Source organism: Pezoporus occidentalis, unplaced genomic scaffold (assembly GCF_034315485.1).
Source record: "Pezoporus occidentalis ecotype Australia unplaced genomic scaffold, CSIRO_AGI_Poc_V1 ctg1, whole genome shotgun sequence".
NCBI classification, from domain to species: domain Eukaryota; kingdom Metazoa; phylum Chordata; class Aves; order Psittaciformes; family Psittacidae; genus Pezoporus; species Pezoporus occidentalis.
Genome location: NW_026912778.1, coordinates 11,412,082 through 11,435,958, shown reverse-complemented (window position 1 = coordinate 11,435,958; position 23,877 = coordinate 11,412,082). Strand labels below are relative to the sequence as shown.

The following is a 23,877-nucleotide window of genomic DNA, read 5'->3' as shown; positions in this document are numbered from 1 at the left end:
TTGTTTCTTCTACGTGTTGGTTAGGTTCAGATACATCTTCCTTTACACCTGTATAGCAGTTCCTCAGCCACTTGGTTCTGCTGTCCTTAAGCTGTAGAAAACACCACTCCCTTCAGTGCTGTATCACACAATGAAAGAGAGAGCTGCCTATGCTAACTGTGAACAACTGGGAGAACTTTCCCATTTGATAGCATATAAAGATTTACCTTAAAAGATTTATCTTAATTATCTTAGAATACACAGGTGCTGTGAACTCTCTGAGCATTATTCAGCTCAAAACTCTCAATCAGTTTTTTTCAGAATGCCCAGACAGAAAAGTCAATATTTGACTTGAGGTCTAGATTTCTTGTTTGGCTTCATCTTTAAATCTTTTGCAGCTTTTATTGTCTGTTGATCTGCTTCAAAATCAGTATTAATGTTTGTTTTCTTATGCTGCTTTGGCAGGGGAGTTGCTGAGGGCGTAACACCTCCATAATTGTGGTGGTTTGAGCTGGGGTAGATGTTCAAATTAGCATGAGTACATTTTTTACTGGTGGAAAATTAATTATTAGCTCTTCTGCCCCAGGATGTAGCAACCTCTGTACTGACCTAAGCTGATAGATGCATTGATTGCTGTCTCTTTTCTAATCTTTCTAACACTTACTGATGCTAATTTGAGCTTTCTGAATCTTTTAATTTCTGGCAATGTCTCTTTTTACCATGCTGCTCTATGGATTATAAAGGTGGGGATATTAGCAAAGTGTATCCATCCCTTTCAAGTTACTCAGTGCACAACCACAACACCTCAAATGAATTAGATTACTGTAGCACTTACAGACAACATTTAGCTGTTCCAAATGATTCAAGAAGGGCAGTCAGCTACAAGAATGGCTGGCAAATGACTCGTCAAAATGCAGAAGTCTGGAGCAGCACAGAAGAAGCTACTTCTCCAAAGAGAAAATCTCGTAGCTATGATGATCTGTTAACAGATGATCACGATAGTTTTCCCGATGCACAGGCCAAGTCTGAAAGCATGGGCTCTCTGTTATGTGAGGACTCCTCCAAAGAAGTTTGCTCAATGAACTGGGCCTCCCCATATGTTGAGGGCCATGGTAGTAGTAGGTCAAGAGTTCGTCACAGATCCGCACACAATGCCCCAGGCTTCCTAAAAATGTACAAAAAGATGCACCGCATCAATCGCAAGGACTTGATGAATTCTGAGGTGATTTGTTCTGTGAAGTCCAGAGTACTGCAGTATGAAAAAGAACAGCACAAAGGTATCCTTCAAGGCTGGAGGGAGTCTTCTACTGAAGAGGTGCCCAGAGACATGGTGCCAACCAGAATATCTGAATTTGAAAAATTAATCCAGAAATCAAAATCGATGCCAAACCTAGGCGATGAAATGTTGTCAACTGTTACACTAGAGCCTCCTAAAAACGGCATATGTCCACAGAGGCGGTTTTCTATTGAATCCTTGCTGGAAGAAGAAAATCAAGGCAGACATCCCTCTCAGGTACAACGGAGCTACAAGTCTAAGACCCTGGTGCCAATCCATATTGAAGTGACCAGTGATGAGCCACAACGATCACATATGGATTTTTCAGACAGTGATCAAGATGGAGTGGTTTCTGATCTCAGTGACTTTATCCAGATAGAGGGTTCATCCTTTTGTAGTGAAAGTGACTTTGACCACTTCTCCTTCACGTCATCTGAAAGCTTTTATGGATCAGGCCATCACCACCATCACCACCACCACCACCACAGGCACCTCATCAGCTCCTGCAAAGGGCGATGCCCAGCATCTTATACACGCTTCACCACCATGCTGAAACATGAAAGGGCTAAACAAGAAACCACTGAAGATCCAAGGAGACAGGAAACAGAATCTGGCCTCTCTAAGATAGCATTCCTAGTCAGTCCAGTGCCTTTCCGGAGGAAAAAAGGTGCAGCTCCTAAAAAACACACTGAAAAGAAAAAATGCAAGTCATCTGTATTTGAAGCACTAGATTCTGCACTTAAAGACATCTGTGACCAAATTAAAGCTGAAAAAAGAAGGGGAAGCTTGCCTGACAACAGTATATTACACAGACTTATTACTGAGCTGCTTCCAGACATTCCAGAACGGAATTCATCTCTTAAAGCTCTAAAAAAGAGTCCCATGCACCAGCCTTTTCATCCACTGCCTCAAGATGGTGCTATCCATTGCCCACTGTACCAGAATGATTGTGGAAGATTACCTCTTAGTGCCTCTTTTCCAGACATGGACGCAACTAACAACAATGATAGTGCACTGTGTTTCCAAGGTGGATTAACTTTCTTCTTCTGTCCTTGTGATTTATGTATCTAACCTTACTCCCTGTATTTCCTACCCTTTCTCATTACATTTTTATTTGTGTCATCTATAAGAAGCTTTCATCCCATAAAATTCTTCGTTAAGTCATTTTTACATAGGTGATGAGGATAGATAAATCTGCTGTCTATTCACAAAATACAGTAATCTGGACAAATGGAGTAAAGATGGATTTCAACTAATACATTATTAGTGCTACAGGTTACAAAGCAAGCAATGTGGGGGTTATTCCCCAAGAAAAAGGCCTTATAGAAAGTGAATGCATGCATCATAAGATGCTGCTCAAACAGAAAACAAATATGCAGACAGCCCTTCCTTTATTATTTGAAATAAAATACTAAACAAAACCTGTATCTAAAACACGTTGCATAGTTTTGTTATATGTAGGTGACAAAAGTGCTGTTAATTCTGCCAGTATCATAGAAAGTTAATTCTTTAATTCTTCTTTCATATGAAAATACACTAATTCCACTTCTTCATATTACTTTTTGTGAATAGACTGTAAGGTCATTTTAGGAAGTTTTCATTTTCACTGTTCAAACAATACAATTTCCAGTTTCTGTGGCAGCAAAATCAGTTCTCATAGAATTTTGATTTATCATCTGTGAAGTTTTGAGAAATTTCCTATCCTCTTAGAAGGGAAATTCTCAATAATCAAAATTTGACTGAAATTACCAGTGTGAGTATAACTTTTAAAAAAGTCTGTATTGACCGCGATCTAGTTTGGAAGTTACTGCTTTGAGTTCTTTGTGGCTCTGCTGCTCTTTTTCTCAAAAAAATTGCTTTGAGCTTCAAATGTTTTAAAGTTCAACCTTACAGTATTAAAAGAAGCAAACTAGATTCACAGGAGGAGTGCACAAAGGTGTATCTCAGATGATTTAGACAGTCTTTGGCAAATCTTTCTCATTTTAAATGGTAACATTTCTGTTAAAGAATTCTGTTTCTATAGAGATACATTCCTCTGTGGCAGAGCAGCTTTGAGAATTAAATGACATTACAAAGCTCTGCTTGAAATCACAGATGGATGTAAGAGTGTCTTTAATATATCAATTATGCGGTATTTGATAAGACCCATCCTTCTTACTTCTCTTTAGTCTCACATCTTTTTCTGTGACTTTTGCAAATGCCACACCAGTAAGTATGCATTTCAAGAGAAATCAGACTGAAGCTGTTACCATACCTTCTTAACTAGTTAAGATAGACATACGGAGAACAGATAACTTGATTTAAAAAACAACAGCTATAAAATGAGTTCAGACTTTAATTAGTCATACTTGAGGCCTGATCATGATTACTCCTGGCAGGCAGTACTACGCAATGAGACTGAAGTTGTTGGAGATTGTGCTGCTCACATGTCACAGTTGCTAAATCAGAATTTTCCAGTCCTTGAAAATAAGGAAATCCACAGTGCAGAGTAAATGTGGATCCCTAATAGCTTCTGCAGCTTGTGAAGTAGCCTGGCATAAGGGAAGTGGTACACTCTGTCAGCATTAATATCCCTAAGGTAGCATGGAGAATGAGTACAGCAGAATATTACATTGACTTCCATCAGCATAAGTCATGGCTGAGCTCTACTGCTGATGAAGTTTCATTTTTGCTGAATCTGTGTATGTCTCTTCCAGCCACCATCCACACAGAGACTTCAAGATCATAGCAAAAAAATCACTGAAAATTACCAATATTGACTGCATAAGGAGCTGTATAAAAATAAAGGAGACTGTTCTTTTTATGCATTTTCACTCCTTCCCTCCCATGTCCTTCTCTTTCTGCTAGAATTTAAAGAAAAACAAAGAAACAAACAGATGTGTTTGGAGCTATTATATCTTTAGGTTTATGCAGCGACTATAGATCCTCATTCTCAGACATATGGCATATAAAGAAAGCTGGCCAGAGCTGGGACAGTGGTGTACTTGCTGGTGATGATATGTTTGCAACAACTGACATAAATAATACAACTATCTCAATTTTTGCCTCCGCTGTATTTATCAATAGCCTCAAGTTTTTGTGGCTTTGCCAACACCCACTGGAGACCATTTTAATCTTTCTTCTGTAAGAATCAAACATAATGGATGAGATGCTCTCAATTCTTTTAGTTTTTGGTCCACTTGTACTTCAGAAATATGGGCCTGGTAAAAACAGATTATGTGAATGAAGTCAAAGGAAAACAACCTTCAGTCATAGGTCTCCTCTAGCAGGTATCACTAGGGCACTAGGAGACTAAACTAGTAAATCTTGGGAGTCAGGAGACAGTTCATTTCATCCTCTGGTTTGAAATAATTCCACCATATTTTCATTTCACATTAGCAACTTGCAGAGCTATAGAGTATAAGATTTTGGGTTTACTGAAACATGAAAAGATGTGTTCACCATCATGTAATAAACATTGGTAAACTGCTTTAGAGAAAATCTGCCACATAGATTGGTGACTAATGATTTGTGCTCCATAACTTACAACAAAGTTGTTTTCATAAAATAGCATCCTTTTAAATTCCCTTGTGCTGCTTAACACGTGCCCCTGGTAAAGTAGAAATACATCTTAGATCACTTAGGAGGAAATATTTGTTTTTTTCCCATTGAAGCATGCTTTAATCATGCTTTGCGCATGTAATTATGTGTTTATAGTGTTGGCATTCCAAAAGCGTTTCATGGAGCCTGATGGAGTCCCTAGTACTGTGTCATGTCTTCCATTTAGGTCAGTGGAGGGCATCCCTTCATACAGTGAAACATTATTTTGTGCTCTCGATCCTCTATCATATTCTGCTGTGGATCAGAGGATGGCCTTTGCTTGACAGTATCTTCATTTTCTTCAAGATGCACTTTAGCCATCATATCATGTGCTTTTCTTTCTATTAAATGTTAAATAATACATTTCAATCTCATCACCCCCTAAATGAAACCAAGCAGTATCTCAGATTTGAATGTTTCATTTTAGTTTACCATAGTTTCACATAATTTCTGTTTTCAATAGACCAGGAGTCTCCTGGAAGCTATTCTTCTGCTTTCACTGATGTGGGACGATGTACTCCAAGGGAGAGAAGAGGAAATACAGACAAAGAGGTAGCAAAACAACAATAAATAATGCAGCTATATCCATCCATGGATATATAAATGGGTAACATACCTTAGACAAGACGTGTGTTGGTTTTAAGACAGTGTAATGATACAGACAGAAGGAGCAATTACTTATCATTAGATGGGACAGCATCCTTCTTTTTCATGAAGGAGATTGATACTCTTTAAAATTTCTTGAAGTATCACGCTTTGTAAGAAGCTGTATCTTATATTATGCAAAACTTACAAGGGTCTGGTTTTATTCCTCTTATAGAACAGATGTGAACCCTTATATCATTACAAATAGTATTTCTCGGAAATAGCATAATCAGGTCATTCTAGCCCCTAGTATAAAAGAGTTTAAAAATATGTGTACTAGCAGAGAAAGACTAAATCACTTTACCAGATATCCTCACGTAGTCCTGCTCATCACTTCTTGCACCTTCCCCTGAAGTATTGGGTGTTGGTTACCCATCAGAAGCAGTCACTAGATGAGTGAGGCTCTTGGGTCATACCACAATTCATGTTTCCAGCACAGCTTTGAAACACAGTCAAGTGTGTCAACCACACAGGTGAGGAGGAGTAGGCTTCTTTTACGGTCATATTTTTGAAACAAAATTGAGCTTACAGATACTTGGTGAGAGAACTTTATAAACATATGAAAGGAATTATATGATGTGATTGTCTGTGATATCAAGAAAGCTGCACAGATATCTTGAGATTACCTCCAGTCCTGTGTTTCTCAGACTTTCTTAAAACTATGAATGTGATTGTAGAAATTTAAAATATTCCTAACCTTTTCCAGCTGTCAGAATATTTTTTTCTCTTTCTTATATATACATATATAAAACATCATGCAGTATTTACAGTTGAAATTAGCCTAAGGATAATAAATTTAACAGAAGAGGTATCTAAAGTATTAGAGAATATTAAGCATGTGAATCTCCATTATACCTAAAGATCAAGCTGCCTACAAGTCACATCTGTATTTAGTTAACTTTTTTTTGTAGTTGTCTTAAATGCAAAACTGCAAAGCTATCTGTATTAAAATCAAGTATTTTAAAAATGGAAATTGCAGCTAAGCCCTGAACATGTAACTGCCTTAAAGAAGGAAGTCGTGTATTTTATTGCCTGTTACTGCAAGAACCAGTGTAAGGCACATGTCCTTTCCTTTTTGGATCTTGGTTGTAAAACCTGAAATATGTTTACTCTACAGTAGTGCTACCTGAATGTATTAATCACTTTGCCTACTTTTCAGAAACTGCCAGCTAGAGCTGTATATGACTTTAAAGCTCAGACCTCTAAGTAAGTACTAGACTTTTGATCATTTAAGAATTCATAATTCAAAAAAAGTCTTCCTAGCACTTATGGCAGCTAACTGCTGTTCTATCCAGTTTCAGCACCCAATGCCATGGAAGCAGAGGACCCTGCTTACTGTCACAGTTGCCTGTGCATTAGCAAAGTGTGTAATAAAAATGCCTTACATTATTATATTCTCCATTGTATTTGTTTGAACACATGAATGACTGTGGATCTTTAGCCGTTTAGAGCATGGGTCCTGAGGGTCACCCACTGAACCCTCTTTTTTTGTTTTGAATCGTACTTAGGTTATACGAGGTATAGTGCTTAAAGTATTGTCACAAATAATGCGCTTACCAAAGTTCTGTATGATGCTTCAGCATCCTCCTGTCTGTCTTAACATACTCGGGCTCTCTGCAGGAAGTAACATGTCCAATACCAAAACAGACCACAGCAGTCCGTAAGAAAAAACAAAATTGGGAAACACTAGTTTAGGATATGAGAGAGTCAAAATACAGCGCCTGTATTTCATTCTTGCTGTTGTTTAAACACCCTGGATCATCAAAACAATCTTCGCTGACACTAGAATTATGTCAGCTGAGAAAACTCAAAACTTAAATTATCAAAGCAGCAGATGAGCTCTTGGAAAAACAGATCAATGATACAGTGAAGAACTCCCAGGCTAGGATCTGAAAATATTCTTAAATATTTGGATAATACCCTTTTTTTGTATCCAACATTAAACATATCACAGGCCCTCAATATCAGAAATGGTGAGAATATAATCCCGTGTTCCTCATGCTTCTACACAGTTCTGTTGGAAGAAAAACGCTTACAGCAGAAGCATGCCAAGCTTTCCTGCTGCAAAAAGGTAGCAATAGGCCATAGAGACTTGGGATGTATTCTGTTGTTTTCCCTACTGATTTCAAAAAGAACACCAGATACCCCTCAGATGCATGTCATAAAAGCAGCATCTAAACAGGTGATCCAAAAGACACCCTACTTGCATGCAGACCCTATATATACTGAGTGCTCTAGAAATAACAGGCAATACTTCATTGGAATCACAGTGTAAAACAGGCCTACATAACTTACCGATAGTACCTGGGATTCATAAATGTGAATTGTTTCATTTTATATGGTATAATCAACTAGGGAGTGCACTGCAGCTGTGACACTTTTTCTTCAAATGTTCAGTTGTTACATTACTTTTCATTAACAAAGTGCAAAGTTCTCAAACTATGCTGGTAGAAGAGTTAAATGTAAAGTTGTAAGCATCTGATCTAAATAAATTTGTTACAGAGAGCTGTCCTTTAAGAAAGGAGATACTGTCTATATCCTCAGGAAAATTGATCAAAACTGGTATGAGGGTGAACACCATGGAAGAGTTGGAATATTCCCTATTTCTTACGTTGAGGTTTGTTCCTTGTTTTAATTCATTGAATTTGTTTGGGTAATAAGGCCACAAACTGCATGAGAGTGATGGAAATCTGTGGGTTTTTTTCTTTCCTTAGAAACTTTCTCCCCCAGAAAAAGCACAGCCTGCCAGGCCACCTCCCCCTGCACAGATTGGAGAGATTGGAGAAGCTGTTGCCAAATACAATTTCAGTGCAGACACAAATGTGGAGTTATCACTTAGAAAGGTACATTTTAGAACTGTTTATCAAAATACTGTTATAGTGTCTTCTGCTAAACAGAATTAATATAGGTAAATGCTGTGCTTTGGTGCACTCTGCATTCAGTATTTGCTATGCACAAAGCAACATAATGGTAGGAAACTACTAACATAATAGCTTATTGGCTTGCAGTCTTTCACAGCACTGCAGTGAAAAGACTACTTTGTGTTACTTTTTGCTGTTCAGTAAATTAACTTACAATATATCTGCTGATAACTCATTTTCATAATGCATTTCAGGGAGACAGAGTAATTCTTCTTAAGCGAGTTGATCAAAACTGGTATGAAGGTAAAATAGCAGGAACCAACAGACAAGGCATCTTCCCTGTTTCCTATGTAGAAGTCATGAAAAAGAATGCATCAAAAAGTCTTGATGACTACCCTGATCCTCCGATACCCCAAAGCTATTCTAGTGACAGAATACATCATTTAGGTTCAACTAAGGTAAGGACATGTTGTTTTAATTTGCTGTCCCCCCTACGGTGGGTTTAGAAGGACTTGTAAGGTTTTTTTAATACAATGCATGATTTATTCAATGAGTGCACTATATTTTCTTTCCTTCATAGGTAGACTTGCATTAGTAACTTGTTATTAAAATATTTTAATAGGCAAGTGTGTGTCTTACATTCTGCCAGGCTTTTTGCCCTTTTCCTCATTAGCTATTACATTATTGAGTAGGGCCAGGCAAAATTTGGGGAGAAAAAAAAATAAAAATAAAAAAATCAAGCCAACAGAAAACTTATTTTGGGACTCTTAGACAGGATGTGAGCATTAAAGATAAGTCTAGCAGACCTTTCATAGTGCAGTGTGAAGCCATTCCCATGACACAGCTACCCCAAAAGCCTGCAGTCCCATAAGCATGCAGAGGTTAAGAGACGGCATTTTGTGTGGGGACAAAGATTGCCAAGACCAGTTCTGTTCCTTTCAAAGTAAAAGAGAGCCACTAATTATTTTGTACTATAATGTTTTGCCACTCACACCCAAGAAGGAGGCTGTTGGTAAAACAGAGGTTCTTTGGAGCTGTACAACAACGTAACAAAATTGTTTCATTTAGTAGCAAGGCAACTGTCATCACATTGTTAATGAACTTCATTTCAGACCTTTACAGTTGTAATTTTTTCCACATCAATGTCTGTCATAGCTTCTGAATTCTTCTCCTTCCTAGTGTATAACCACCACAAATCACACTACAGGATGCTGCAAAAAGATTTCTGTATTCTGATTTATCATTCACTCATGAGATTTCAGTCACCTGTGTGGGGAACACAAGCCCTTTTGTAGCAGTAAAACTAAGAAAGTTTCTGCATACAAACTGTGATCAGCATTAATATATTATCAATGATTTCAAGTGCTGAAGATGGAAGCTTCTCTAAATCTTCCTCTTTACCTTCATTGTTTCTCTCTTCAGCATGGGTGGTAGGTTTTGTGTGTAGTTGCAAACTTCTTATCCTGCTGCTAATCTCGCTGTTTCAGCTGGGTTTGTCCCCTTTTCAACCTCTGCATACTGTCATACTAGTGCTCATGTACATGCTTCAGCTTTGAGATAAGCTCCACATTTATTTGCAACTTTGGGGACAGCTACCAAAGATGTCATTTATAGACTACAGCGGCCTCTGAAAATACTGCTTACAACTAAACAGTATTGGCTGGGTTAGGATAGCTGCTACAACAGGTCTTGTCTGATTTTCCAGAATGTGTCACAACAGGGAACTAGCTCCTCTCTCTTCCATTCTGACAAAACTGTAGAAATGAAGTAATATCAAACTCTATAGCTGCAGGCTGAGGTATTCATAAGCTAGGGCCCCTTACGATTACAGGAATCCACAGGTTCCTGAAGGCAGGTCAAGAGTATGAGGCATCTTAGGTGCTCTGTGCTACGGAGCTATCTCTTGGTATTTGGAGATGCCTCTCCCCCCATTTTCTATGGAGCAGACTTGTCTCTAAGACATACTGCAGCTAAAGCTGGTGTTTATATAACCCTATAGGCAGTGCTGAGCACAGGAAATGTTTCAAAGCATTTACATTCAGATTACAAAACTGGCCTGCCACTATTATTAAGTTAGTATTCCAAACTTAGTTTTGTAGGGGAGGAAAGTGGAAGAAGCCTTCTTTGTAACATGGGAAACTTGAAATCATCTGGTTCTAGCCTAAGTAATAAATAAATAAATAAATAAATAAATAAGAGCCTCCACTGACACTCTTAAGCAGACATCCTGTTTCTGAATTCAGCTGTATTCAGAAGTGGCAATACCATGTCAGGAGACATCTTGCTCCTGACTATCTAGGAGGACTTTAGCAGTCCTGAAGATGTTCTGAAGTTTACCACGATTACTGATACCACTTTTCCTATGTAGTCTTTTAGCACGTATCTCTCCCTGTTGCTAGAGCAATTGCACTAAACTTCTCTGGCCTAATAGTGATAAAAATAAGTAAGCAATACAAGTCAGGAGCATGCTTTGTTCTCTGTAACTTGTGCAAGACCATCTGTGTCTCTAGCTCTAGCGCAGTCTTTAGCCATGGGAAACCAAAAATGGCAATGTCTCCTCAGCAGCATTATTGACCTTAAAGTCACAGGTTAGAGACCCTTGTTCAAGAGGAAAGGTGAGGGAAAAAGACTTGAGCATTGCTTTTAACAGCATACCTCTGTTAGCAGGCTTCATTGTATCAGTCTATACCATTTACTTTGGTACAAAAGACTCTGTAACAAAGGTTGGTCTAGCTATAAAATAAAGCTATTTGCCTCAAGAAAACTCAAGCAAAAGGTAAGTAAATTAGCCTTCCTATTCTGTGACATTAATTTGTCCTTTTGAAATTACTTTCCTATTCTAGAGCAATACTTAAAGTCTAAATTGGTCCAGCTATCTTAGAGATGTACATCTGATTATTCTGTACAATTCTAATAATGAGATCAAAGTTTTTTTTCACTCAATTTTAATTTTGAGGATGGTTAGTAACAAAAATGCATTTTCAGTATTTACTGAAGCAATGGATATCTACTGATGCTGTGTACGTATGACTCACCAGTCTCTCATTCTTACCAAAGGACGTTTCTTTTACCAGAAGGATACTTCAATCAATATTATGTAACGGTACTCAAAATATACTGCTGTGTACTGTGCTGTCACTATTTTAAAAGCATTGTTGACTGCCTACATTCAATTAGAATTGAATGTACCTTTCTCAAATGTAGATGCCATTTTGAACTAATAGGGTTACTTCTGAAAAAAAAAAAGAAAATAAATGCATTCTGTAGCTGCTCATGCCTTAATAAAAGTATGCAATGTATTCAAGATGTTTCTTAAACATTTACTCAGACTACTAAGAAAAAGTGCAAACATTAGGATAATTAGAAAGCTCCTCAGTTGTTATAGCTTAAAAGAAGTACTTACTGATACCAGAAGTGTACTTCTGAAAATGTTAGTCTCAAAATAACAGTAATGGTTTGGAGAAAAGTACATTAATATTAATTGCATGATTTAGTAACCTGTGACAGGCTCACTAACAGAGCACCATAAGTAACATAACTTCAGCAGATCAGATGCAGGTCGCCTCCATGAATGTAATGATTCAGATGTGTCTTAATGTCTGACATTTAAGCCTCAAGCCAGAACCTGATACAGTTTCAGTTTTCAAATGTCTTTCCTGCTGTTCTGATTCATGTAGCAAAGATTTCAGACAGCCCTGCTCACTGAAATGATATCCTATAATCCAGATGATGGTACAGACATTTTTCTTTTCCAGTCTACTCATACCCTAGTTCACTGTCATGCTTATTTATTTAAGTTCCCATGTTTTTCTTATTTTTAAAGTTGCCTTCCCAAGCACTGTCCCCACTTCCCAGGCACCTTTCCTCTTCTTGGTCACACATCGATCAAAAGATTCTCCAGGCTGCCACTAGTGACTGGTTTCCAAGAACTGTTGGGTTTTCACCTTCAAGCATATGCATCTTACCTTCTCCACCATTTCCAGACAGTTTTCTTTGTGACTTAGAAGAACTCAGTTCTTTGGCATTAACAACCTCAGAGTCTGTAGCGATCTCCCCAGGTAATAGCAGTCACCACTTTAACGATGATCCCATTATTCCAAATACAGAGGTGTCTCTCAGCTCTCCTACAGCTTTTCCTCTATCCTTTCTTGTATCTGCCTGTGTCTCATCTTCAGCCAGCTCATCTCATGACATAGCATATACGTATACCAGCAACAACACCAAACCAGGAAAAGATAAGGAATTGAGAGGTATACTTGACTCTTCCTCAGTTGTTGAAGTACCTAGAGACTTGTCAGATACTGCAACAGAAGGTGAACATGTTGGCATTATCTGTAACATCCCTCCACCACAAAAATATGGCTCCTCCACAATGCTAGCTGCCATTCCTGAAAACGAAGAAGAAATCTGCACTGCAGATCTGTCAGTTAATATAGGGGATCAGCCAGAGCCTCAAGAATCAGATGTCTACAGAGAAGCACAAGATACAACAGAAGAACTGACCAGACTCTATATAGAGGAGGAGGATCTGGGACATGATAATTTAGAATTCCCAATAGCAAGTGGAGGAGACTCCATGGTATGTCATGAAGGATACACTTCACCAAATATCAATAAGGTATTTTAATTTCTGAAAAACCTGGCTTCTGTGTTCAGTTAGTTAGTGTAATTATTCCCTGCCTCATTTGTGTGGTTGGTTGGTTTTGTTTGTTTGGGTTGGGTTTTTTTTTGTCCAGGTCAAACAGGGCTTTCAGTAGCCTGGTCATCTGGAAGGTGTCCCTGCCAATGGCAGGTGGGTTGGAACTAGATGATTGTTAAGGGCCCTTCCAACTCAAACTGTTCTATGATTCTACTTACATGTTTGTATCATGCACAGTTTTATATTATTGCAGTGTTAGGGGATAATCCCTTCCCAGAAGCAGGCATATACACTATTTTAAGTTCTAGGGTGTACTAGTTCTGCTGGTCTTTTCCCTTCCACCCTTGTAAGCTGCCATCAAACTTCTGATGCAAAAAGCCAGTGAACCATTTTCCTCACTGGCCCATTACATGCCACCCCTTTTGAGTCAGAGCCCCCAGCAAGCAAATGCTCTCAACAGCCTTCAGAGGGGGTGACATGCCGCCTGCAGAGACTCAGCAGTTTGTACTTCCCATGTGTCACTTCACGAGCTGATATATTTATAGTAGATTCTGTGAATGTGACTAATAATAACAGATCAGATTATGTTTGGCAGTTAAACAAATGCTTCCTCCCCAGTTCCTCTCTGGGACAACAATGAATTATCCCAAATGCATGCTAGGCATTAAATGTCACAATATTGCTGCAGTTTGTGTGGTTTCTAGGCAAAGTTTTAGAACAGATTTTTTCTGTCCCGCACTTATTCCAACAGATAGTTCAGGCAGTTGCTTTGGCTGTCACATGCAAACATGTAAATCAGATATTTAGGACAATACATTTTAGGCCAAATGCAAAACTAGTTAATTAGAAAGATTTTGCAGGCTACCTCTACCCTTACTTGACCTGGAAAATGGGAGAAAACTGCAAGAGTAGAGGTGAAATCTACAGCCACAAATGGCAGCTTGTTTTGATTTCTGAGGGAAGGAACCTCCTTCCAGAAAAGTATATTCACTAATAACAAAATTAGCATCACACTTCTGGCTGCTCAGGTTAGTTACATGACCCATTATTGAGCATTTTTTCAGGTTAGTTACATGACCTTACTGAGCATTTTACATCCTTCACAGCTGGTTTTATAGCACAAATTCTCATTTTTCTCAAACTTTTAAGCCATCTCTACTTACTGAGGGAACATCAGGACACTGTGATCCTTTGTGCCTTTCTTCTAATCTTCCATTTCACTCTGCCAAGGCACCAACTTCTCACTCTGTTCCTACCACATCCCAGTCTACTGCTTCCCTCTCACCTCTTCTCCTTTCTAAACCCTTACTTCAGCAGGAGAAAGACTCACCAAAGTTAAAGGTAACTGTACCTCTGGAGTATGGATTGTTGCGAATCTTCATGTGTGTTAAATAACTGCAAGGCTAACACTGAGCTTGATATTTTCAAATGTATTGTTCCCTTTACTAATATTAAACACAGCACATGGAGTATTGTGATAGGCCTTTTTCAAATGAAACGCAAAGTAAAACTATAATCAGTATGATAAAATGAAATACCTTAAGGAGCTATCAGTGACAGGAAAGTAGAAGTCAAGTTAAAGGGCATACCAGGGCATCTGTAACTCTTACTTAGTTGAAAGAAACAGAATCATATTAAAGTACACAGAAACTAAGTAACATCTGTAGTTCACAAGTGGTTTCAATTTCAATCCAAAGCCTGGGAGAACAGTCATAAATTTCACAGGGAAGAACCACTGCTGAGGGTCATGTTCTAAATGCCAATTCTGTTAGTCAGGGACTGGACAAGATTATTCCCTCTTCAGGACTACACTTTGTGTCAGCACTGCAGCTCTGTGGCAGAAAAATGAAATCTGGAAGTGGGCAAAGTCAGTTTCCAGTGCTGACATCCAAAAAGTCCATCTGTTCATGGAAAGGAGAAAAGGCAATGCAAAAAGTTTGAGAAACATCCTAGGAAAAGTGATCATTAATTCTATAGGGGGAAAAAAAAAACAAACAAAAAACCACCACACACACAAAAACAAACAAAAAAAGAACACCCACCTTTTTTTCCCTCTCTCGAATATCTACCATATTTTACAATGTGTGTTCATGGAAAACCCAGGCGTATTAGACTCAAGGAAGTCTTATGATACACCAGATCCAGTGGGGTTTTTTTCCTGAAGCAGGGAAGAGACAAAGAGACACAAGGATTCTTTCCAGGGCTTAGGTATGTTTCACCTCAAAGAAGGGGTAAAACACAGTACTGCATTTGTTTCTGCAACTTGGAATCATTTTTCAGCTGAGTGGCGCTTTGGATGGGTACCTTTTGCTTAGGCCTAACTGGCAAAATTTAGAAAATTCCTCATCTACATTGAAATTGTGCTTAGGTGACCCTGATATTCCTTTCTCTTGCTTGAGCAAGGCATGTTAATCCTAGCTGAAAATAAATAGAAGGAATATCTGGTTTGAGAGTTAAAAGATCTGCTCCTGGGAACCTCCTAATAGTGTATTGCTCTTCATTGGGCATGGTTGGAAGCAGGGTACTAAACAACCAAGGGAGATGACTCCCACCTTGCAGACAGAAGAACTAAAGGTGTGGAGGGCTGCTACAGAGTTCTAGCTGTTAATTATTATTTTCAAATAATTTCAAATGTGGATTATTTTTTAAGTCTAGGGAACTTTATAAGATTCCTTGATAAACTTAATCAATATAGAGTTACCTATTTGAAAATTGTTGGAATTACTAGAATACACTCCTACCAACAACATACTTTCCTTCAGATGGTATTTCCAAAATGAGATAAAGGGTAAGCAAGCCTTTTTCAGCAGTCAATGCTGACTATATTGTCAGAGCAGAGAGTTGGATGAAAGTAAGTGTAGCCAGGTTTTGGCTGTCACAGTTTGTTGTGACATAGTCTACAGGCTGAACTTGAGAAGGAAGGACAGCTCCTATCCTCTTCTCTTTCTGCATGTTGTCTGTGATTAAAGTCTGCTCTTAACTCCTACAGCAGAAAGAACATGAGACATTTCCAGGACTCAAATATCACAACTGAAGGGAGGTTCTTCAGAGAATTCTTGAAATTGTATACTGATACTTTGGTAATTTTTGTTAACGTAAAAAATACATGCATATGTATGTATACATATTTGGAATGTGGCTCAAATCTAGAGCATGATCAGGAACTTGGGTAGTAGAATACAAGGAGCTACGGGTGGGAAGTGTCACTCTGCTCCATGTTGGTGGGAGAGATGTGTCCTCCAACGGAAATAAAGAAGACACTTCCCAAGGAGAAATGCTGATGTTTTCCTGCATCATCAGCCTCCCATGGTATCCTTTTTTGTTACCCTCTCAGCTTCTAAGAGGGAGCTGTTCTTCTGTCTTGCCACATTCTACTTGCAACCAGTCGCAAATTCCAATGTCAGCAGTATGCATTCCCCCAACTCACTCCTGCCCCTGAGAACTCACATTTGCTGTGCACACAGCCTAGCTGAATTCTAACAAGTTTTTAGCTGATTTAAAGTGATAACAAAAGAAGTTTTCTTCGAAGTACTTTCCGTCAAGTATTTACTTGCTTTCTAAATGCAGATATAAGGTCTGTGGTCTGTTTAACTGCAAGGAATTACAACATTTGTCATAAGTATTTCTGCTCGGTGCTGTTGAGCTTTTCTGTATTATTAACTGAGCTACTTCAGCAGGTATACTTGCAATAACTGTTCCAACTGCATACACTATGTGCAACTGATCTTTTAGCTGTAATGTGTATGGGCATGTGCCAGAGCAGCAAACCGTTGAAAAAAAAGATACAGTGGCAACAATGAAAATACCATATACTAATAATAGTACCATTGTTTGCACCTAACAGTTGCTTTTTGTTACCAAGAAAAGCATGTCCAGTTTGCATGTGTGAATGCAGCAACAAAAATCCCAAGATGCTTCATTCTTAAACTCTCACTTGACACAGTTTTTGTGATTTTTCTAGGCTAATTTAAAGAGAGAGATATTTGTTCTGGGTAAACCTCCTCGTAGCCCAGAGATGACTAGGAGATCCTACTACAAACCTGTCAGAGGTCACAGCTATTCACACAGGGTATGGTACTGGATGCCCAGTGTGCAATAACAGCATTCCCATACAAAAGGAGCTCAGTGTCTAGTCTTGAAATATTTTGCTTTTCCCAAGTGTCTCAATACTATCAGTATGCCATGTTTTCTTCCTGTTGTGCTTCTGTGCTATGTTTGTGTAAAGCCAACAGGTCTGTGTGTGAAAAAAACTTATTTTATACATCAGTCTGTTATATCTCTGCAGTACTGCATAGTATTTCCAGTGCTACAAGATTTAAGAGATCAAGATTCTTTACATTTAGCCTGTTTCTTCCTAAGTTACTCCTCTGTTTCAAAGCATTTCTAGCTTATTAAAATTACAGCTTCAAAAATTACACTTCACTGCATGTATACAGGCTTTTGCATACAGGCTGAATTCCTGGGTTTGAATCCATATCCTTCTTTTCAAATGTTTTGTTGCTGCTATATCATGTTCACTCACTACTCTCCTGCTTATCCAAGCACTCTTATTCCAGACTGCCATTCTCTTTAGCCTTTCCCTTCATATCTGTAATATAACAGTAACATAACTGTAACACTTTTACCTAGCCAGAAAGTCAGGGTGTTTAAAGTTTGCATGTGTTTCACTCAAAAAAAGTGATCTGAATTATGAAAAAAAAAAAAACAACCTAAACTATAGACGAGAATGAGAATTTATGGTTATGTTTTACTTTCAGTTTAGGACTAAATTAGTCTTTGTATTGATTTCTTAACATTTGGCTCTTAAAACTGACAACACAATGAACTGCTTACCATGCTGTTGCTGCTGGTCTTAGGTAATCATATTTCTGGTGGTTCCCTTTTAAGTGAGAGATAGGCGCATTTTAAGTGAAGGTACGCAGTTTTGTGTAACTGTCGAAGTCTTGGCTTTCTGGCAGGCCTCGGTTTACTCCAAGGTATGAGGGGACAGTGCTGTCATCACTAAAGAGAGCAGTTTAATCATAGAAAGGCCAGGATCATGTAGTAGCAGACCAACACCATCCTAAAAAAAAGTCCAACTGGGAGTAAGATCCATAAAAAGGGATTAAGCCCTATTTCAATTTTGCATGTCACTCCAAGTGAATGGCACATAATCAATATATTAAGAAGATTGTATTGGTCAACATTTAGTGCATTACTGACTTTAAATCAAACACTACAAGATCACAAATTGTACACCTAATTTGCATGTTCTGGACTATACTGAACTACTATCTGCAAGCATGTATCAATCAATCATGAAATTCAGGTGTACAGCTGTGACCATTGACTTGACTACACCCTAGTGTTTTTTTGATTAGGTCCTACATTTTTTTTTTTCCAGGAACTGAGTTATAGCTGAAAACTAGAAGTCCTAAGCACCAAGAGCTACCCATGTAGTGGTGCATTTCATTGTACCTTTTGAACACAAGCAGCTAGATGCTGCAAAAGTCTCCATTTTAACACATTGCTCCATGTGGGAATAAGAGCTTAGGGAAAGAACATAGAGAGCTTCTTGATGGCAGCTGGGGTACTATTGAAGAATGCATTCAGATAGAGAGCAAGCTCCAAGGTCCCTCTGTTCAGACATAGCACAGATTACTTCACCCCAGTTTACCCAGATTCTAATTCCATCAAAGTTTTCTCTGTGGCAATAACAGTTGAAAGTCTTTACTCACCTTGATTTTCTATCATACATTTCTACATAGTTAACTAGGAATCAAAAGTTTTAAAGTATTGAAGCATATGCAGAAAAAAGATAACACTGACTTACCCAGTTTGTTCCTGGCTTGGTATTATGTTCAAAGCATTAAATCATTTGTAGTATTGGTTGGGCTGTTGACTTCTATTATTTGCAAGAAAAATCCTTAACCTCAGTTGAGTTCTCTTGCATTTCTATTTTTGGCATTGAGCAAAGTTACAGACCTGGTAAAAGGTTAGTAGAAAATACAGTCAGATGCCAGTCCAAATACCAAGCAATCTGCCCAATGGAATATTCTCTTCTTGCCTGACAAGCCAGTTGTTAAAGTCTATTTACTGAGAACAAAAATGGCTAATTTGCAATCTTTCTTTATTGTTGGATTCTTCAGTAAGTTGTCAATCTTCCCTGAACACTGCCAGAGGAGAGTTGAATGAGGGAGAGAAAAGAGTCAAAGAGTAAAAACAAATTTTATTGGACTTTGAAAACCTCTTTCCCACTAAGCTGTCATAAATACAACTAGAAGCTCTGCAGCCTACCTGCTTGCATCTTTAGGCATCTTTTTAAAGTTATACTCTCTAGACTGTAAAGATGAAGTGGAAAACGTTCACAGTATTTGCTGCATGTACACATACAAACGTGATGAAAAGAAATTTAAGTGCTACAGTTTCACCTGGAGATGTTGTGAGGAGCTGGGGCAGGGGAAAAGAAAGTGTGTTTTACCATTCAATTTATATCATCAGGCTGTGGGTTGTTTACCACTGCCTTCTCTCATGGAAGACTGCATCATCTTCAAGAGTAAACTGAAGCAAAATGAACTGAAATAGTCAAACCTGGGAAAGACGCGACCATGGAGCAATAAGACAAATCCCATGGCTTCAAAATCAGTTTGCAGATTGCTCAATTCCCAAAAGAAAGTGCTATGGACTGGGTTTGATACCCACACTCCCAAAACAGAAAGGGCTCCTAGACTTGTCTCTACAGCACAACCATAGGGCATTCTCAGTCATCAGAGAATATGATCACTGCTTGCGTCAAGAGCTCTCCCAGGTAGCTGCTCCTGCGCTGTTTCTGGACTCAGCCAAAGTCGAATCAGAACAAGTCAATGTCTTTTTAAGCAGGATGTGGTTTCTGTAGGAGATTAGTATTTTCCATTTTTATTGCATCCAGATTTATTGGATATTGGTGGTGGGCAATGCTCCATTAAGAAGGAAAGTAGTTCCTTTCATAAAGCTTTGCACTGGAAATACAAACTGTTTTCCTCTGAAGTAAAAGTGTTAACTATTATTTTCACAGAACTACATGCATTCTTCCCAAATTCTTTCTGCTCTTTGGCTCCCAACAGCCTGCATGGCTTTGTGCTCCCCCTTGACATGAAACAGAATGAATGAAAGCATAGCATGTTATGCCTGCCAAGTTAGTACTCTGTGTGTGTAATGTACATTGGTATGTTGTCTATGAATATTGTAAATTTTGCCATTATTTATAGGAGATTTTATTTCTGGTTGTCTAAAAATATACTTCACCCAAGGAATGTCAAATGTTCATCTGATTTTTCAAATGCTATTTCTGTTTCACAGTGAAGAGGCAGCAGGGTTCTATTCCAACTTTCTACTATACTATAAATAGAATTCAAGTTCACAGTTTTACTTTAGTTCTCATTAAGTCCTCCAAAATCAGATCTTTACGCCTGCCATTTTTTGTTGCTTGACGTGTCTTAAGTATTCATTGTGAGTTGGGGGTGGGTTGGGGAGGGCGTCGTTTTACTCAAGGTAGAATGTGAACTCTCAAGCAATCGTGTATCATGCCCCTATCCAACTGCTTGGACCTTACACTACAAATCTTTATTACATTTCAAATCATTTCATTTCAGCCACAGCGCCCTGTGCTTGCTCATGAAAACATACACAGTGGGGGGGAACCGTAAGTATACTTCTTGTCTACTGAACCAAAACCTAACGTTTAAGCAATAGGCAGCACTTTGTCAAATAATTTGGTAACCTGCCAACTGCAATTATGAAGAGATTTCAGAAATTTACAGATAACCACATGATGTAGGAAGATGTCCCAGAGGGCAAGCCTTAGTTGTTTAATTTACAAGCTCAGACAGATGTGCCAACTTAGTTCTCCATCATTTAAACTTAAAGGGGGCTAGTAATTTTGTAAAAAGAAAGGTTTAACTTTTTATTCTCTCTAGTTTTACACCTCAGCAGAATGCCCATTAAAGATTTGACATTGATTCAGCTCATTGACTTTACTGACTTGACACAATTAATTATTCAGAAACAGTTCTGGATATGAATAGAGAGAAAAAAAATATTTGATAACATTGATCACAGGCTCACACTTTTTGATGTAATTTACATGTACAACTTAAAAAGTAGATACAACAAAGCCATTCTGAAAGCTATAACTATACCACAGTAACACATAACAAAAATTGGACATTTTAGATTCAATCTCACTAAACCCACAAGCTCCTGTTGGTATTGTTGAGCATACTCAAGCACATAAGTCTGTTTTGTAATTAGTTTTGTTCAATATAGTTTAAGTAGTTCATGACTAAAGTTATTTATTCCTAAAAGTAGAAATAGAAATATATTTAAATTGCCAACCAACTATTCTTTGTCTTGAATATGTATTCTGTTAGCAATATAAATGGCAGTGGGGTTCTCATGTTTAAGAAATTATTTCATTAGCAAAGAGAGAATGAAATTACTATAAGAGTTGTTAAAATGGATTACCTAGAAAAAAATTAGATGATATTTCTAAAGTACCGCATGATAACTGGGGAGTTCTCATTTCTGTATTTGAGTAACTGGTTTGAATCTTGTTCATGACACATTATATCTGCAACTCTGCACCTTTAGAAGCTGTGTTTAATCAGTTTTCAGAGTGTCAGCATAGCTCAGCTTTCCTGGAATAATAAGCGTGACAGAAAATGTGATTGCCATTTAATTCTTTGCACAACTTGTTCTTACTCCTGCCACACAAATTAACAGAGGTAATTGCTTAAAGAACCAGTCCCGTTCCACTTTGTTAGTGTGATTAAAATGTAAAAATAGACTTTTCAGATTTGGGGAGATAACTGCTGGTCACAAGATATTAAGTCTTTGTTTTGTCCAAAACAACAGTGTGAAAAATAAGTGTAGCTTATCCAAGGCCATCATTACACTAAGCCAGCACCAGTCTCTAGATAGGATTTTAAAATGGGACTTTCATGAGCAGGAATTTTTCACTGAAATAAAGATGTCATTCAAGCCATGGAAATTTTGCCTGAATGATATAGAGCTAATGGAAATGTTCAGTACCAACACATCAAAGGGGGTGCTACTTTGTTTTTATTGGGGGAAGTGTAATTGCATTATGGTTTTAAAGTCAGTGAACTGTTGTTAAGAGGGAGGAATGGACATGGTTATATTTTGTTTCAGTATTTTGAAATTAAGACCATTTCCCTTCTACAATTTATGCAGTTGCACCCTGCTCCTTTACAGTCAGTCATAGCTGGGGCACAGACTGTTATTTAAAAAAGGCAGATTCTGACCCTGCAGGACTTCTGCAGCTATTTGCAGCCCAGGCACCCTCAGTTCCCCCTATTAAGAGTTTATTGCTATTCTTTCAATTCCAAGAAATCAAATTAAAAGCTGCTGAGGAATGAAAGATAACAAATTCAGTAATCTCATACCTGTTTCCATTTATCCAGTATTATTCATTCTGCAGCTTTTGGCCAGGGTAGAGGTACAAGTCAGTTTCTTAATACTGTTTGCATTCCCATCGTTACGTTCCCCGATTTGAGTCTCTCCCTTACTGGCTGAGATATATGGTTTTTATATATGTAACAGGGGCAGTTTTAATCAGGGAAGGGGTTATGGCTCTGTTTCCAAATAGCAATTTCTCTCGGCCTTCCCCCCGGAGGAAGGCACCTCTTTTACATGCAGAGCTCCTGCAGTGCCAAGTCCTGGCTCAGCAGTTGCTACTGAAGAGCTCAGGATGTCCCCCAGTTGCATTGGTAGTTGTGTGAACCTCTCTCCTGGGCACCCTCCTCCACCAAGTATAGAAGGGCACCGAGCACCTTGCCTATGCTGTGTGACACTTTTGCTATGGCAGAGGACATGTACACTAGGTTCAGCTCTCAAGAGCTTGAAGGCAGAGCCACAGGTACTGAACAGGGAGGTTACAGGGCTAATGCATCTACAGGCTCCCTTCTAGAAGTCCTCCAGTTTGGTGCCTCAGCTATAAAGTAATGAAACAATAAAATAAATACTAGGATTCTGTGTTGAAAGCAACTAGTTGAAAGCCACCAGCCTTGCCCAGTCTTTTGTGTCTGATGAGTTATGTTTTCATAAAGTTCTATTTACTATATGAAGTACCCAGCCCCGATGCCCATAAGGCAAAATGAGCCCTTTTTCCCCTATACTTGCAAGGAGTGTTGCTTATTAGTTAATATTTAAATCAGCTCCTTTACTTCAGGAAAGGTATAAAGAACTCTTACTTCTTTTTAAAATGCCTCATTTGTCCTATTTAAGGTTTCAGGCTCTATATAACTATACTCCTAGGAATGAAGATGAATTGGAACTCAGAGAGGGAGATGTCATTGATGTGATGGAAAAATGTGATGATGGATGGTTTGTGGGTATGTTTCATTTGATTGCTTTTTCTCCTTCCACCCCCCCACCCCCCCCCCCCGACCTTTGCTTCACTCTTTGTTCACGTCTTTCAATTAATTAACTTTTGGTTATTCAGGGTAATAAACCTGAACCTGGCTTTATCAGGAGAAATTCTAACCAAAATATACTGAAATTAGTGGGCAATATTTTACATGTGTCTGTTGAAATTGATGGACACAAGTCAAGAGGTGCCTCCAGTTTGTTGTACAGCACTGTTGTCATCCAGTTGGTTGTACAGCACTGTTGTCATTCTAATGTGACACAAAATGGACTATGTATTACTGCTCTCTTCATAAAGACCAGGTAACATACAACTTACTCGCATGAATAGATCTACAGAATTGACTACCTGTGAAAACCAAGTATTACTGAACAGAGATTTCATAACTAGGCTTAGATGAAGTGGCTTAATCACTCCATAAACCCTCACACACACAATGGCTAACCTGATCATCTCACTAATCCTCAGCATTCCAAAAAAAGCAAATTATTTA

At 38.4% G+C, this 23,877-nt stretch overlaps 1 protein-coding gene and 1 long non-coding RNA gene across 17 annotated transcripts in view; one reads left to right on the top strand and one right to left on the bottom strand.

The window, feature by feature from the left end:
- Positions 1-23,877, top strand: part of SORBS2 (sorbin and SH3 domain containing 2) — a 149,210-nt gene that overhangs the window by 122,999 nt on the left and 2,334 nt on the right. For 7 of the 16 annotated variants that reach the window (XM_062633191.1, XM_062633432.1, XM_062633567.1 and 4 more), the window contains 8 exons: positions 723-2,282; positions 5,298-5,386; positions 6,639-6,685; positions 7,982-8,096; positions 8,194-8,322; positions 8,595-8,798; positions 20,590-20,639; positions 23,243-23,349. In XM_062633191.1, coding sequence (XP_062489175.1) covers positions 723-2,282; positions 5,298-5,386; positions 6,639-6,685; positions 7,982-8,096; positions 8,194-8,322; positions 8,595-8,798; positions 20,590-20,639; positions 23,243-23,349 — 2,301 coding nt within the window. Of the gene's footprint in view, positions 1-722; positions 2,283-5,294; positions 5,387-6,638; positions 6,686-7,981; positions 8,097-8,193; positions 8,323-8,594; positions 8,799-12,163; positions 12,959-14,209; positions 14,321-16,940; positions 17,049-20,589; positions 20,640-23,242; positions 23,350-23,877 lie in introns of all 16 variants that reach the window. The other 9 variants (XM_062633660.1, XM_062633997.1, XM_062634078.1 and 6 more) reach the window with 6 other exon arrangements.
- LOC134172105 (uncharacterized) overlaps positions 18,658-23,877 on the bottom strand; it is a 52,864-nt gene continuing 47,644 nt past the window's right edge. Inside the window, exon 3 of the long non-coding RNA XR_009967840.1 lies at positions 18,658-18,943. This is a non-coding gene — a long non-coding RNA (uncharacterized LOC134172105). The remainder of the gene's footprint in view (positions 18,944-23,877) is intronic.